This window comes from Mytilus californianus, unplaced genomic scaffold (assembly GCF_021869535.1).
Source record: "Mytilus californianus isolate M0D057914Y unplaced genomic scaffold, xbMytCali1.0.p SCAF_5, whole genome shotgun sequence".
Classification (NCBI taxonomy): Eukaryota; Metazoa; Mollusca; class Bivalvia; order Mytilida; family Mytilidae; genus Mytilus; species Mytilus californianus.
Window position 1 is genome coordinate 37,142,656 of NW_026262701.1, and position 16,605 is coordinate 37,159,260.

The 16,605-nt window shown below is 32.7% G+C and overlaps 1 protein-coding gene across 1 annotated transcript in view; it reads right to left on the reverse strand.

Moving 5' to 3' along the window:
* LOC127701965 (scavenger receptor cysteine-rich domain superfamily protein-like) overlaps positions 1-16,605 on the reverse strand; it is a 61,814-nt gene that overhangs the window by 1,734 nt on the left and 43,475 nt on the right. The window contains exons 2-7 of the mRNA XM_052205941.1: positions 12,521-12,668; positions 11,084-11,247; positions 8,492-8,639; positions 6,950-7,107; positions 1,193-1,340; positions 266-426 (exon numbers count right to left, since the gene is read on the reverse strand). Of these exons, the coding sequence (XP_052061901.1) occupies positions 266-426; positions 1,193-1,340; positions 6,950-7,107; positions 8,492-8,639; positions 11,084-11,247; positions 12,521-12,668 (927 nt within the window). The remainder of the gene's footprint in view (positions 1-265; positions 427-1,192; positions 1,341-6,949; positions 7,108-8,491; positions 8,640-11,083; positions 11,248-12,520; positions 12,669-16,605) is intronic.

Below are 16,605 nucleotides of genomic sequence, written 5' to 3' on the forward strand. Positions count from 1 at the left end.
AAATCAAATTTTTACCGCGACCGATTGGGCAAAAATCAAGATAGTTAAATGTTACACTCCCAATGAAACAGGTTTTAAATTCATTCTATACTTGTGTCAACACAAAACAATACCATCCTTTCCGCCCCATGTTATTGATCCTAATGTCAAGTTAAAAGTATCGTTCTTGCTGTGCTCATCTTTATAGTCTAGTCGGCTATAAAAGGCCCTGACATGAAAAGTATGAAACAATTCAAATGATAAGTTCTTTTCTGAAATTTCTTACCGCAACCAACGTTAACATATTTTGAAGACTGGCAGCCACCCTTGCCCCATCCAGGAAAAGAACAAGAGGCTATATCATCTTCAGTACCATAACAATTAAGTTTGCTCATCCAGGCACTACCAGAACCGCCCGTATAATTTCTTGTCCATATACGAGGATTTCTAAAAAATAAGTACAGAAGTATCATTGAACTTGATATAGTGTCAGATTATTTGAAAGCACATAAGACTTTATATAAGTTGATAATGATGAAATAATATTTTCATAAAATGTTCAGAAATAATAATGATAACGAACCAGCACTTTGTGTCGTTTTTTATCTTGACAATACACGAATTACAAATTATCGACTTTTGTCTCCGGAGTATATAATTTTTTGACAGGTTACCTACGCTGTGGTTGGACATTATGGTACTCAATCAATCAAATGAAACTAAATGGGGTAAAATCAAGCTTACAATCGGTACAGTTTTAGGGGAAATTAACTATTGAAGTTTTCTATACTCGACAAAATCATCGGGAAACAGTCAATCCACCCACTTGCACCGATTGTTAGGATGATTTTATATATTTTAGTTGCTTTTACTTGACCTAGTAACCAAATTATCCTACCACTACGGAAGAGTACTATGTTTTAATTGCGATGATGACATCTGTTCTGAAGCTCATAACATTAAAACTCTTTGATAAGTCACAAGATTTAGCACTTTTAAATTGTATTTCATATTTAAAATTAGATACAATTTATATTTTGCCTGTATTATTTGCCATATTTGCCTTTTTTTGTAGATATCTTATATATGAAATATAACTCATTTTCATTCTGCAAGATTATTTACATTCTGAATAACATTGTTATTGTATTTATGTAAAAGAAACGAATCATATGTAATTAGAAAGTTCTAATAATCGGATGATGGAACTCACGTTGTGTTATATCCTAGCATAGAACACACTACACTACCATCTGCCTGATCAAAATCATCACTGCACACGGTTCCCCATATTTGATTGTGATTTACTTCTAATCTACCTTCTGATGGATTATCACCACCAAAAAGTCTTATCCGCGTTTCTAAAATATACATTTCTAGTTTGGTATGTGGTATGCATTCAATTCTAGTAATGAAAGCGAGTTTAGTTTACATACAATAAAAATAAAGTGTGATCTCATATACCTTAAAGAATGTGCAAAATATAAAATAGTCTTTTTCATCCTTGTTGTGTTCATGCGATTCCCTCAGATTTTGTAAGATACTTCAGGAATGACTGTAATATTTTTTTTTCTGTCTATGAAGAAATAACATCTTGAGGTTATTTCGAAAAGACAGAAAAAGAATTACAGTCAGTCCTTATAATTTAATTCTAAATTCCAATTTTGAAAAAAAGTTGATGACATCACGGTCACATGACGAAATTATGTTTATGAACTGATGGACAGAAAACTTTTTGCCAATCAGAAGAGGTGTTACATCCAAAATTAACTTATTTTTATATGTCTCTCTTGATCGGTTTTGAGCGTCGGTAAACTACTTTTGCCTTAATCTATTGTGAAGGCAGGACTGACCGACAGACGATCGGTTCTCTTACAGGAACCAACTCTTCAAGCCTACATTGTAGCTGACGTATTCTTTTGCTAGTATAATAGAGATTGCACCAGCAAAAATTCTATTTAATAATGAAAAGAAGCAAGAAATATTCTTCAATTTCATAGTTCGGTATGATGATATCCTGCGAAGTTGATAACTCTGTTGATTTTATATATCGAATCTAAATAAGAATAATGAATACCACAAAACCGTAACTTTTTATACCTGTATTAGGAAATAGAAAGTGATGCTCGATTGAGAGCCTAGCTTAAAGTTGAGATGATTTTAATTTTCTTATCTTTCATTTTCAATCTAAGTTCATAAAATATTCCAGATCTTACGTTTCCTATAAGAATATCTATTACAGATGCTTCTGCTGAATATAAAGCTTCTTAACCAAAGGTTCCTAATATTTAAGTTGAAGTCATCCCATTGAAAATTTTACGGATGCCATCATTACGGGAAAAGGTTATCTTATGACCACGTGTATGTTCTTTCGTTTATATAAACATCCCCTTTATAATTTTGTTCTCGTTAAGATTTTTACTAGATGCAACATGTCAACAGATTGTTACTTGTTGTTGGAATCATGATGGTTTTTACAAGTGGAGCATGAACTGATTATCCTTCGAAAAACCTTCGTGAGCTTTTTGTTGGGTTCGTGTTGCTCAATCTTAAGTTTTTCTTTTCGTCATTTGTCTTTTGACCAGAGTGCTTTTGTACATCTTTCACTAATGTTTCCCTTATCATCCTTGCTGTCTTCATATATTTTCAATCAATGTGTTAACAAATTATTGACATTTGAGTGATTAGTCATAGCAATATAATAGAGGTTGAAATATTGACACTAAAAAACTCGTCATAACACGCATTTCTGTATTAGTAAATTCCGTATCAAGAAAGGGAAACAGGTTTTACATACGACAGAAAACACCAGCATCACCGCCACTTTTACAGTTACCATTATACCAGCCTGATGATGAACAGTTAGTAATATCATTTTCATTTCCAGTACAATTCAGGTCAGTCAAATGCATCGAGCGATTTTTGTTTCCAAAGCATGAATCGCAAATTTCTGGAAAACTTTAAAAGAGATACAACTGTAATAGAACACATGTACCGGTTATATTATAAATAATAGGCAAGATATATGTGTTAGTTTTGCAACAACTGTCTCAATTAGCGGATATATTCAAGACAAGATAACAAAATGAAGTAGTTAATTCTATGTGGTGAGATGAATTCAATATTATTTGTATAATGTTTTTTTTTATATAAATGAAAATGTGCTATTAGAAAGTAGTAACATGAGTGAACTTCAACTGGAGGCTATAAAGAGCGTAAAAGGACGTGAACATAAAAAACAATAACTCCAATGACGAGTCAACTTACGCTTGCAGCCATAAGACGTATTTGTATATCTTTTCTTGCTGATTATGTTTGTTATTCTAAGTGTCAATTTCTCTATTTTAGTTTTTGAGATCATAGGCAAAACACAAACAATTTGTACAAATCGTCATTCAAGGGCAAGAACTCCAAAAAGAAGTTGACTTACAATTCAACTATTAGACTTATTTGTAAACCTAATATTGCTGATCATGTTTGATATTTGATGTTTGAAGTTTTTTTTTTTTTATCTATCATAGTTTTGAAGATTAGCAAAATCCCTAGTTAAAATCGCCATCATAGGGCAATAACTCCCATTACGAGTCAACTGACGATGTTGGCATTTACAATTGAATGTAGATCTGGTCTTGCTGATCCTTTTTCAATTTAAAGTTTCTATCTATCTATTCTATTTCTAAAGTTAGTAAGCAAAAATTCAAAAGATAGTAAAAACTGTCATTTAAGGGCAAAGACTGCGATATGAAGTCGTCTGATAGTTTGATGTAAATGGACAGTAGGTAAATCTCAACATTCTGAACATGTTTCACCCTTTCAGATTTGTTCTATTCATAACGGTTTATCTTTACAGACACAACGTCCATTTTACCCCTATGTTTTATTTATAGCAATGTTGTCCATCTTGGTTGACATGTGCGATCATCGGACGCATGTTTTAAACAGGATACCGCGATGCTTATTGTGACCAAGTTTGGTTAAATTTGGCCTAGTAGTTTCAGAAGAGAAGATTTGTGAAAAGAGTTTTAACAGAAAGACGGACAACAGACGCCAAACTATAAGAAAAGTTCAAATGTCCCTTTCGGGCCAGGTGAGCTTAAATGTAATGATTTATAATGGAATCGAGCATCAGTGAAGAGACAATATTTGTCAAAATTTGCAATCTGGTGGTGTAAAATGTGTCTTGTACAATATTATTCTATTCACATAGATTTCTACTGCACACAAAAATGACTTAAAGGAAATACTATGTTGGTTCGACGGAATTGTGCTCTCATGATATATTCATCTTGTTTTTTTAGGCTAACAATTCGAAAAACCAAAATGCAAGGTAAAAATTCTGTTGCATGTTGGTACCTTTTTTTCCGTTACATAGAGCGATTTTTTGTTTTGTAGTGATAATTGATCATTTTAAGACAATGCTGATATCTCTCTTCATCATTAAGTACGAGCGTAAGGGGAGTTCTTATTATATCATGCTCTTACAAACTTAGAATACAAGTATGATAAAGTGCCAAAGGCTCAAATGACTTCAGAGATGGATTTTAAATTAAACAAAAGAAACTGTTTAATGGTCAGTGCGATGTTTAGAACTAATGATTGATTGATTGTTGGTTGCTTAACGTCAAGTGGCAAATATTTCATGCATATTCAGGACGAGAAAATATTAACAATAAATACAATAGGTAGGTTCTGTAAGAGGGGCGTCTGGGATTAAGGTCGGAGAAATTTAGACTGCCACGGGAAATGAGGGTATATTGGATATGGACAGAAATTAAGCCTTGCAACAGATCACCTACGGACCCCTCAAAGAGTTGTTGCAAGGGTTCTTAACGTGCAAAGAGCGTGGCATTCTCTTTACACGAGGCATCGGATTTAACGTCCCCATTCTGACCGGACGTGGCTGTTAATTTGTACATCCCGCACAGCCAAACGGACGCCCCACTTTAGCAAGGGTTTTACTGCCGGTCGGAGGAAGACCAATGGTGACCATACTTCTATTCCCCAGTCACCCTTGGGGGCCAGAACTAATGAATGGCGTCCCTTCTATGTATTTCATTTATGAATCAGTGGGTTCTTATTACAGTGCACCAGTTAAATTCAACTTTTTTTATTTTTATTCTTTTGGTTTTGTTTCATATTCAAATTTTAATCAGTTAAAATCATATGAAATCCTATCAAGCTGATAAATGTGCTTCCTGACTGTTGTAACTCATTTATAGAAATTCTTAAGATCATCGACAGATGATCACAGATGGCGAAAAAATTTGAATAAATGATGAAGGTCAGATGCTGATGAGCTGTATATATTTTGTGTCATTGTTTACTCAAAAGTATGTTGAATCAATGCTAAAAGAAGAACTGGTTTTAAGTATAATCTCTAGCGTTCACTTGTTCTTCTTGTAACACTCATAAACACCATATCGGTCATACAAACAAATTGAACTTGACTTTTTACTCTTTCAATGCTCAGCAGTATTTAGTATGAACGTGTTTTACACATAACATGCTATGGTTTACGTATCAAATATCTTTTCTCCAAGATATTTTTAAAGTGTTTAGCAGACTATTATACCTTACATTCCTCTTTTGTGACAAAACCAAAATGCAACTTATCGTGACCAACTCAGCGGGGTGTAAAGTAGTGCAGTTATTACATATCCTTATAGAGAACCTAATTTAATCTCAAAAGTGTTTGTTTAATCTTGTAGGCTTTCTTTTGTGTTTTCTAGAATGGTGTCTGATTTTACTTGTTGGCGTGGTAATGGAATTGTCTGTATTTTCATGGCTTAATGTTTTCTGATTATTTGGAATGTAATATAAGGTATGGGAAAAATAAATTGTGAAACAGATTTGAAAAAAAAGACCTTACAGAAAAACAAGAATGCTGCAGACAGATGTTAAATCCCTATTTGTCAGCAGCTTACAATTATATTTTAAATGATTTATGTTAAAATAACTTACGGATTATTATAGCCAAGCATAGAACAAAATACCCTAGCATCAACCATGTCAAAGTTTGATGAACAAACAGTGCCAAAGGTATTGCTGTGCTTGATTTCCACACGGCCTTCGTGGGGAGAATTTCCATTTGACAGTTGAACATTAGTCCCTTTAAAAAAGGCAAAGTATCCCTACATTATATATTGGTTTTATGTTTACATTTGTTTTTTTGTTTTGTTCTTTGTAGAGATATAACGACAGAACATGTAACAAAGAAAGACGAATTAACCAGCTACTGTTCAACAACACGATTATTCATATTGCAAACAAGGAATTATTAAAAAGGTCTCATATCTTAAGAATATAAATTCGCAAAAATAATACCATGTCCTAGAACGGAATAATTGAATGATATTCTCGTTCTTATGACCTTATAAATCGCAAATATTAAAATAATGTTTGCATATTAACGGAACCTTATAAAAAAGGAAGGATTCGTCCAAAATTGCTGTTGTCAGTGTAACATGTGTAAAAGTGTAATGTTGACTATTCAAACGAAATCAATTTATCAGTATTGTATGGGTAAAATAAAAAATAAACCCACTTTTTCGTCAGACGCTTTTTCTTGATCTTGAAGAAGCTTTTGTCAAAGCTTCATAATATTTCATGAAGGTTGAATAAAGTTATTGATGTCTTACAGATTTAATCCCAAACTGTATGTAAATGTTAACTGCAAAAAAAGTAAGTTTATCTGTTTGTTAAATTCTTTATATTATATTAATATAACTACAAATATTTTCAATTATGCCTCAGGGAGTTGCCACCTTTATTTTAGTACAATTACATAAACGAAATGGAATTGTACAATAGCATTTATTTCAAACCATTAACAAAGTCCTATCTCACTAGAGGAGTGAACCCTCGGCACTGATAGTTGTATACAGATTATTTTCGGGACGACACTTTTTCTTGAATGTGTATACTTTTTTTTTTTGTTTAAGTGAAAAAAATCATCCAGTTTTTTGCTTACTACATATTAGTCCAACATCTTTCCCATGTCCACAGTTATATTGTTTTCCATTAATGAATGCACAATCACTCAAGCTGTGCTCTGTTCCAGTACAGCCTAGACGTGCCATCATTACACTACCAATACCTTGGTCATACTTGTTTGTAATTTCCGGTTGACTTTAATAAAGTATACATTTAAATTAAGAGATCTTGAATTGCAGACATATATCTCTACCATATTTGAAACTCTACATCATCTCGTTTTTAGACAAGTTGTGGACACATATTTGAAATGAATAATCTGCAGAAAACCACCGTAACGTACAAAGAAGAGCCATACGATTAAGATCAGTTTAATAGATGAATATATCTTATCGGATTTTGAGACGACATACACCTAGTAGAAGTTCAGCGACAGAATGTCATATAATAAAACCCCACCCCACATTAAGCACATAAAGCATTGTTAAAGTCTATAAAATTTCCTACAAAACTATTCGGATCTAAAAACAAAATAAAAGTTGCACAATGACATTATATAGTCACAATTCTTAGAATTTTTTAATAAGTTCTTATAAAAAAATTTAACAGAGTTGTGAATACAAATGCAATCACCGAAAGAGGAATGGCACAAACAATGATTTGCTAAGGGAAACCCCAAAATAATTCGGAACATTATGCAAATTAGAAGGTTAAAGTGGCAATTTACGGTGGTGATAATAAGACTTTCATTAAATTCTAATAAGGAGTTAAGAAAGAAAAAGCGTATACAAAAGTGTCCATGACATGCCAAAATAAATCCAGAAAACTCATTCCGATGAAGAAATGAAATAGAAGGTACATTATGTAAGCAAGATTATAAGGATGTTTCACAAAATCATAAAACCAAAAACTTGCTCTGCTTTTTACAAAATGTACATAATTTGTTGATTTTTTTTTAGATAGGTTTATAATTTCACAAAGTCTTTTAAAATTATGTATTTATCATGTTTGATAAAGTTTATTCGTCCTCTAGAATGTTAGACGAAAACATGTAAAATGGCTAACAATAAGGATACCAGCATTCAGTTACCAATGTAAATAACGTATGAATAATCATTGTTAAGATTATAAAGTGGTGCCTCAGTGTGTTTTTGACACCTTTAAATCATGAGCACGTATCTTGGAAGATAGTTTTTAACCGCTGGACCTATGTGGAGGTTTTTTCCACGAACCTTTCACCTGCCCAGTAGTCAGAAATATCATATGATATATCTTTTTTTTTTTGTAAATTCACTCTTTATAAAATGTTGAAATTTTTATAACACGAAAATGCGGAAGTAAACAAACTGTTGCTATGGAGAAAAATTATTCATTCGCAACTAATGCTTATCATTACTTACCTAACAAACAGTCTATGAAAATGGACCATTGTATGGTAGACTTACCAAATAATGCATATGGAGTACCACTTATCCATATCGCGCGCTGTTTTATAAGATACGAGGAATATCATGTCTAGCGGATACTACGTATAGGCCAGAACAATAACAAAAATATAATGATATTATTATACACTTACGCAATATCATATCCCAAGGATTTACAGATAACACGTGCGTCATTTATATCAAATCCATCACTACATACAGTTCCCCATTGCTCCTCGAAACGAACTTCAAGCCTTCCTTCACTAGCTGTGTTACCTCCGACGAGGCGAACTGGAATTCCTGAAATAACAGAGAAAATAATTATTTGCAGGAATGCTGTCAATTTTAAATGGAATATGCAGACAAGAATGTGAAGGATTTTGAAAATAGGAAAACCCCCGTGTCGACATTAAAAAGTTTTACAGAAGGAATGTGTTGACTGTTTTAACTTTGTTTTAAATTTAGTTCAATAACTCTTTTATATATTGCTTATACATGAATGCATTTGCAAGGATTACAAAAGATAAAAAAATGTATTTTTTTAAGAAGGCTTTTTGCTGTCAATTTACCTGATCTTATTTTCGTTTGTTTATACAAGTACATCTTCTTACTACTTATAGATTTAGTTGGTTTATTGATTTCCTGATAGTTTTTAATTTGCTTAAAACCCAATGGCAAATACATAATGCATATGCTAGAACAGAATTTTAAACGGAGGGGGGCTGCAAAAATGGTTGACCGATATGAAGGGTGACAGTTTCAGGTGAAACTTGAAAATGAGTTTGATGGAAAGAAGTAGGCAATTTATACCCCTCAAAGAAAATTTGCAAAGGTTCATAAACGTGCGAGTGAGTTTGGCGCATTCCATTCATAAAACATCAGGTTTAGCGTCTCAATGCAGAACATATTTAGCTGCATACATCTAGCAATCATACGAACACTGCTGTCTAGTATTGATTTTCCAGTACTGCAGGACGACAGAACACCAGTTATGGTCATATTTTGTTACCATAGTCGAACATTAATGGTGAACGTATGTATGATCATAAAAATGATACACTTCAGGAAATATAGGATATGTCACATATCAATCTTTTATTTTAATATTACTATCAATTAAACAGACTATTAAGAAATATATTCTGATCTGTTGTCATATTTTTTTAGTATCTTAGTTTGAAGGATTTTATTTGGGGAATGTGATTATATCGATTTAGTTGAAAAAGAAGTGACTACTTTTAGCAAATTCTTTACTTAGTGGGAGTTTTGACGACATATTCATGATGATCTTTTTTATATATATGATTAAACAAGCGCGTCATATAATCTTAAATTTTTACAATACAAAATAACCATTACCATTTACTTAAATTAAACAGTGTTTAACAATCGTTTCATCTTATTTGACATCACCGAATAAGATATCACCAAATTTGTACATTGAGAAACATAATTCTTGCACATGGGGATATGATCTTCTTATCTTTCCGGAACACATGAGATCAACCCCGTTTTTTGTAGGTTTCATCTTGCTCAGTCTTTACTTTTGTATATTGTGTTTTGTTGACTGTTTTTTTTTTCTTTTCGTCGTTTTTGTTTTGTTTTTTGCCATGGCGTTGTCATCTTGCCGTCAACTTATGAGTTAAGATATTCCTTTGGTATCTTTCACCTCTCTTTTAAAAACTCATAATTTTCAAATTCAGAGATTAAATGAAAAAAATGACAGGCAAGTCTAAACAGATCCATTTTTATATCATTTTTAAAGGTTTCAAGCGTCTATTCATTCATTCTATTGCTCCAGAAAGTTTCGGTCGCTTTGTCTAATCGACTATTCCCAATGAGTCTCAGTGTGTAAACCTGGTGGTCGTATACGGAAAACGTTCACTGACCGTAGAGATCGTGATAGCTAATATACACTGACGGCATGTTGTGTTATTACCTATGTACCCTGGTCAGTCTAGAATATCTCTATATATATACATAAATATAGGTGTTAGCTCTGTATAACTACGGGTTATCCGATGGAGAATGTCTCTCATAAAGTTGTCACATGTTTAGACGTGCATATATGTATGATAATAAAAATAAATTCATAATTTGATGTGACGACACGGTAATTACATTATTATCCTTTACGACGGACACATCATCCTAATTGCTAATATACATAATGTACTGTGTTACAGCCCTAGATAAAGCCGACGAGGAAAGGCATTATTCGGCTAAAGATGCTATATTTTTATAACGCCTAGTTGGTCGAGTGGTCTCGGGCGCTGGACACAGTGAAGGCCGAGTTGCCACGATGTCACAGAAGCAAGGGTTCAAATTCCTCTTAGGTAAGAAAAAGAAATTGCGTTCAGATCTAACATTGTTTGGCTAAATTTGAGACGAGTTATATATATATATTATGATGATAGCCCTGTTTAACTACGGGTTATCCGATGGAGGATGTCTGTCATAAAGTTGTCACATATTTAGACGTACATATATATTTAAAAATGTATACGTACATATATATTTAAAAATGTATACGTACATATATACAAACATACATATATACATACATATTAGTAATCTATGGTTTTCAAATGGAGGAAGTCTCTCTTGAAGTTGTCACACACATATATATATATATGTATACCCGTCACTATACCTTTCATATTTTATATGTGGCTATTTTCAATGTTCATTTTCGTTAATAAGATTTCAAGACAAACATTTCGAGAGAAAAAAAGAATACGCACTACAATCAACACCAACGTCATGGTAATGAGTGCAGTTAGTATTGTTCCATCCTCCAAAATTGCAATAGGAAATATCAGTCTCTGTCCCAACACATGACAGTTTGTCCATGAGAATGTTTGTAGATCCTTGTCCAAAATGTGCACCAGGTAACACTTTTGCATATCTAAAATTAATAATCATAAATTAGAATACTTTACTTTACAGAATAATATTTGCACGCTGTATTTGCGCATCTCCGCTCAATTCTTTACCACAGTTATTTACAATTCTTTCAAGCAATCATCTTGAAAAGGATGAAGTGACTCGCAAACTTAAATACAATAGCCATTATTCTTTTTCCTGTCGAATAGTAATTGTTTGCGGAAATGAAGGACAATTATTTTAAAAATAAATTGAATGAGAATTACAGATTTTATTATTATCCTTATTGTATAGGCCTCAAATAATTTCGCACACATATATCGAATTGATTATACAGCGGGAGATATGTGTTTATTGAAGTAATACATATTTCAATATTTCCTCCATACCATTTTTCTTGTTAAGTGATGAAAAAACATAATCAATTTCCACCAAAATGACATTTCCGCTAAATTCGTACTTTTCGGAATTACATTCTAGAAGGAGCTTTATTCCTGAAAACGACATTCATGGGTAAACAGGAACCTGTAGTTCAGTTGTTGTCGTTGGTTCATGTCTGTCATATTTGTTTTTCGTAATTTGTTTGTTATCAATTAGGCCGTTAGTTTTTTCAATTGAATTGTTTCATATCTTTCATGTCGGGGCTTTTTATACCCGACTATATGGTATGGCTTTTTCTCATAGTTGAAGGCCGTACGGTTGCCTATAATTGTTTACATCCACTTCATTTGAACTTGGGTTGATAGTTGTCTCATTGGCAATCATACCACATCTCCTTATTTTCATATAACACTGTTTGACTGACAAGGGTTGGATCATGTTATGTTTTCTAGTAACAAATTTTGCGTTATGTGAGTAAAAATACCCAAATGTATGCAAGGTTTTTTTTCTATAATGTGGAAAATCCAAAATTTCAAATGTTTTATTGTGAAGTCTTAAAATAGCTTATTTACCTGCAACTTCACAGAAATCTTTTCATAAAAGTGCCATGACCTCACATTTAATATCGATACTTAATTAGTGATATTATGGCACGTATGCATAAAATATATTAAATTGAGTATTCCATAAACTAAGATTTCACTTAGAACTACTTTAGATTAAATTGTGGCATATACAGTCGTATGCATATATTTACTTTAATTTGCACTTGATTGATGTAATCTTTGGAAGAATGTATTGAAAGCTTTTCTCGTTACCGTTTTAAGAATACGGGCCCTGTATATTATGTACGGATTTATTTTTATAACTATGTAAGCGGGAAAATAGATTTTTGCAAAATGTTTTCTGCTTACGAATCATCAAAGCCAAGCATGCGACAAACTACTGTGCCCTCTTTTGTATCAAAGGAGTCATCACAAATAGTTCCCCATTGTCCGTTATGGTGAATTTCTACTCTTCCCTGTGCTTCGCTTATTCCACCAACGAGTCGTATCTTAGCACCTTTTCAAGAATATAAGCACATGAAGTATATAATATAACATGTATAATGAAATATAAAAAGTCAATGATAAGCCTTGTTGACATTATTGACAATAATGTCCTATATTGTCTATGTGCATCTTTTGTGTTAGTTCAGCATTCGTTTTCATACCATTTTAATGACCATTTATCTTTTATGCATGCAGTAATCTAAGTTCTTAAACAATATTTTGTTTAGTTGGGTCGCTTTCTAATTGACATTTACTCAATTTTTCTATTAGAAAAGATAAACGGGAGATACCAAATTGATATTCACACTCATTAGTCGAAAACAAACTGACAATAATATGATCAAAAAGATAAACGAAAAACGACCACAAGACAAACAACAGTCCATAAAACAAAACATATAAAACAAACGACTGAGCAACGCGAACCCCCCAAAAATCCAAATTCCGGGGATGATCTTATGTGCTCCAGATGGGTAAACCGATCTTGCTCCAACTTGTGATGGCATCTGTGAAATGTTCAAATGTTAAAAAAAAATCGGAAATAAAAGTTCTGGAATATCGTATCAACTGGATCATATATAAATCATATGCAGGCGCTGCTGGAATGTTGATTTTTATCATGAACGTTTTTTTAAATTAAGGCTTATAATTGTGAACCTAGAGAAAATGTCCTTTACATGCTTGAAGTGTTACTATATTACTTGCTTTGATGAGTGATTTACCTTAAAGGTAGATCACTCACCAAAGCCAATATGTTTTATATAAAGCTCCTTTGTTGTTTTAACATCGTCGAAATTTAACACTCAAGACTGTTTGAAAATAAAATCATGATACTTCATATGTGCCAGTTTTTGTTTGCAAACTTGCATTGTCGATTTAACTGTCTTCGTCAGACTTTGAATAGACATGATGAAATATACAGAGCTTTTCTACAAAAATGAGAATCGTGGATACAAATTTCGTGTTTTATATCATGGACAATCTTTGTTTACATTAACATAAACTCATCAAAGATATAAGGATTTAAAAGTTTGTAAGCCAAACGCGCGTTTTGTCTACAAAAGACTCAATAGTGAAGATCGAATTAAAAAAGTGAAAGGGCTAAATAGGATACGAAATTGCAGAGCATTGAAGACCTTGATTTTTCTTCTTTAACGATTTATGATATTTGAATTTAGGTAAAAGCTAGTGTTTCCAAAATTTATACCCGAGTTTACTTAACATTATACAATACTAGAACGCACCCGCGAAATCGCGGGCATTTTAGGGTGCGGTTGAAAGTATGTAAACTGTTGTAGGATGAACATTTGTAAAAGATTTTATGACTGGAGAATTTCAGGAAAGTTATCAAAAGTCAAAGGTACTTGAAGACAGGACAATTTTTTTAGTCCTCCCCTTTTTCCAAAGTCCGTTGTTTTTTGTTTTCTGTTTATTTCAGTTATTTTCGCGTTTTTCTGTACACTATGAACATACTGATACTATAAATAAAGCGTAATTGCTATTTACTATCAATTCCAAGTTTACTATCCACAGTGGTCACTGATATATTATATTCAGACTCTCTATATAATATATCAGTATCTGCCGTGGATAGTAAACTTGGAATTGATAGTAAATAGCAAACACACTTTATTTATAGTATACGTATGCAAGATCATATAAGTATAGTGTACATATACATGTATGATCATAGTATACATAAAAAAACGCGAAATAACTGTCCTGTCCCCAAGTAGTTATGAAAATTATGTGTAATTTTAAAACAATCCTACATGTAAACGGAAGTTTTGTCGTTGACTTAAAATTTCATCCAATGACGGAAACAATATCCGAGCGCCTTTATTTTCGTTTTTCTCCCCAAATAACCCAAACTGAATAATCATAAGCAAGGATGACAAATGCGACTATGCATGATACCTATAGGACATAATTTTAAAACAATCCTACATGTAAACGGAAGTTTTGTCTATGACTTAAAAGTTCATCCGATGACAGAAACAATATCCGAGCGCCTTTATTTTCGTTTTTCTCCCCAAATAACCCAAACTGAATAATCATAAGCAAGGATGACAAATGCGACTATGCATGATACCTATAGGACATAATTTTAAAACAATCCTACATGTAAACGGAAGTTTTGTCTATGACTTAAAAGTTCATCCGATGACGGAAACAATATCCGAGCGCCTTTATTTTCGTTTTTCTCCCAAAATAACCCAAACTGAATAATCATAAGCAAGGATGACAAATGCGACTTTGCATGATACCTATAGGACACAGAGGCATGATGATTAATTTATTGTGGAAGGAAGAGAAGCGACACACAAAATGAGGTCTCCTCATTTAATTATACAATATCGTGTGATGATTTATATGTAGTTTAGTATAATTTTACAAATGTTGGCACGTGCTTATATTACCAACAGTTTATTGAAGTTAACATCCCGAAAAAATAATAATAACAGCGATAAAAACACAAAATAATAATAACAACAATTTAAATAAAATAATATTAAGTAATAATTTAATAATACTAGTATCTGGTATATTCTGTCATAATTCTGAAATCATTTCTTGCAATAAATTCATGAGAATTCATAACTTGAGTTAATATTCAGTATATGAAAAAGAGCAAAGTAAATATGTTATTTGGAGATGTCTTAGGGTTAGATAAGAGTCAATTACCAATTCACTATTTTGTAATGCCTTATCACTTGATACTTATCTCCGTATTTTATAGGAGTAACACAACGGTTGTCGCATGTGGAGCAGGATCTGTTTACCCTTTGGGGTTCGTGTTGCTCAGTCTTTGGTTTTTCTATGTTGTGTTGTGTGTACTGTTGTTTGTCTGTTTGTCTTTTTCGTCTTTAGCCATTGAGTTGTCAGTTTATTTTCGACTTATGAGTTCGAGTGTCCCTTTGGTATCTTTCTTCTTTCTTTTATTTGAAAAAGAAATCAAGTTTGTTTGTGAAATAATTAGATTTTACTAAAACGGCTCGTCATATTAATTTAAAAAAACGTAAAAAACAATCTCAAGACAAACAACAGTATACAAAACACAACATAGAAAACGAAGGACTGAGCAACACGAACCCCACCTAACACCTATGGTTATCACAGGTGCTTCGGAAGGGAAAGCAGATCCTGCTCCACATGTGCAACCGGTCGCCAGTCGTGATGCTCATGTCGGTAAAAATCCAGTAATATGACTTTTTAGACTGGTTCAGATGAGTACAAGACAGAACAGTTGAATATGGTTAATATTATTACTTTGGTGAGATTGTAAATCTAAACTTCCGCACGATTGTTCTAGGTGAGGGAGATTGATGTTTCGTCCAAGTGGCGTCAGCGGAGGGTCAGGCAGTTTCCGTATGAAGATTTTTTCATTTACTATGTACATTTGGTAATCTACCTGTACTACTGCTTTATGACATGGGATGTTGAGATGTAGAAAAGGCTGATAAAATTGTCAATATTTTAATTTTGCCTTAATACTTTTCTTTCATAAAATGGGATATTTTTATGTCAATACATATGTAAACTAAAGTTTTGCTTCAATATGATTTATTTATGAATGGACTCATGACGGGCGACAATAAGCAATGCACATTTTTTACCAGACCTTAAAAGAAGCTACATAGATATACAACTAAAAGAAGCCTTATATTTACTTAAACTGTTATCGAACTAACATTAAGAGGAATATTAAAAGAAAACCTCACCACATGATACACCAACATCTTTTGAATGTGCGCACTGACTGTTTCGCCATCCGTTAAACGGGCAGTCACCAATATCATTTTCATTACCAGTACACCTTACATTACTCATCATAACATGACCCGTGCCTTGGTCATATATAGCTCCACCAAATGCTTCTGCAAACCTATCGAAAATTTTATAAAAGTTATATCTCCTAATTTTGTTTCCCCTTGAGCAAAGGTATA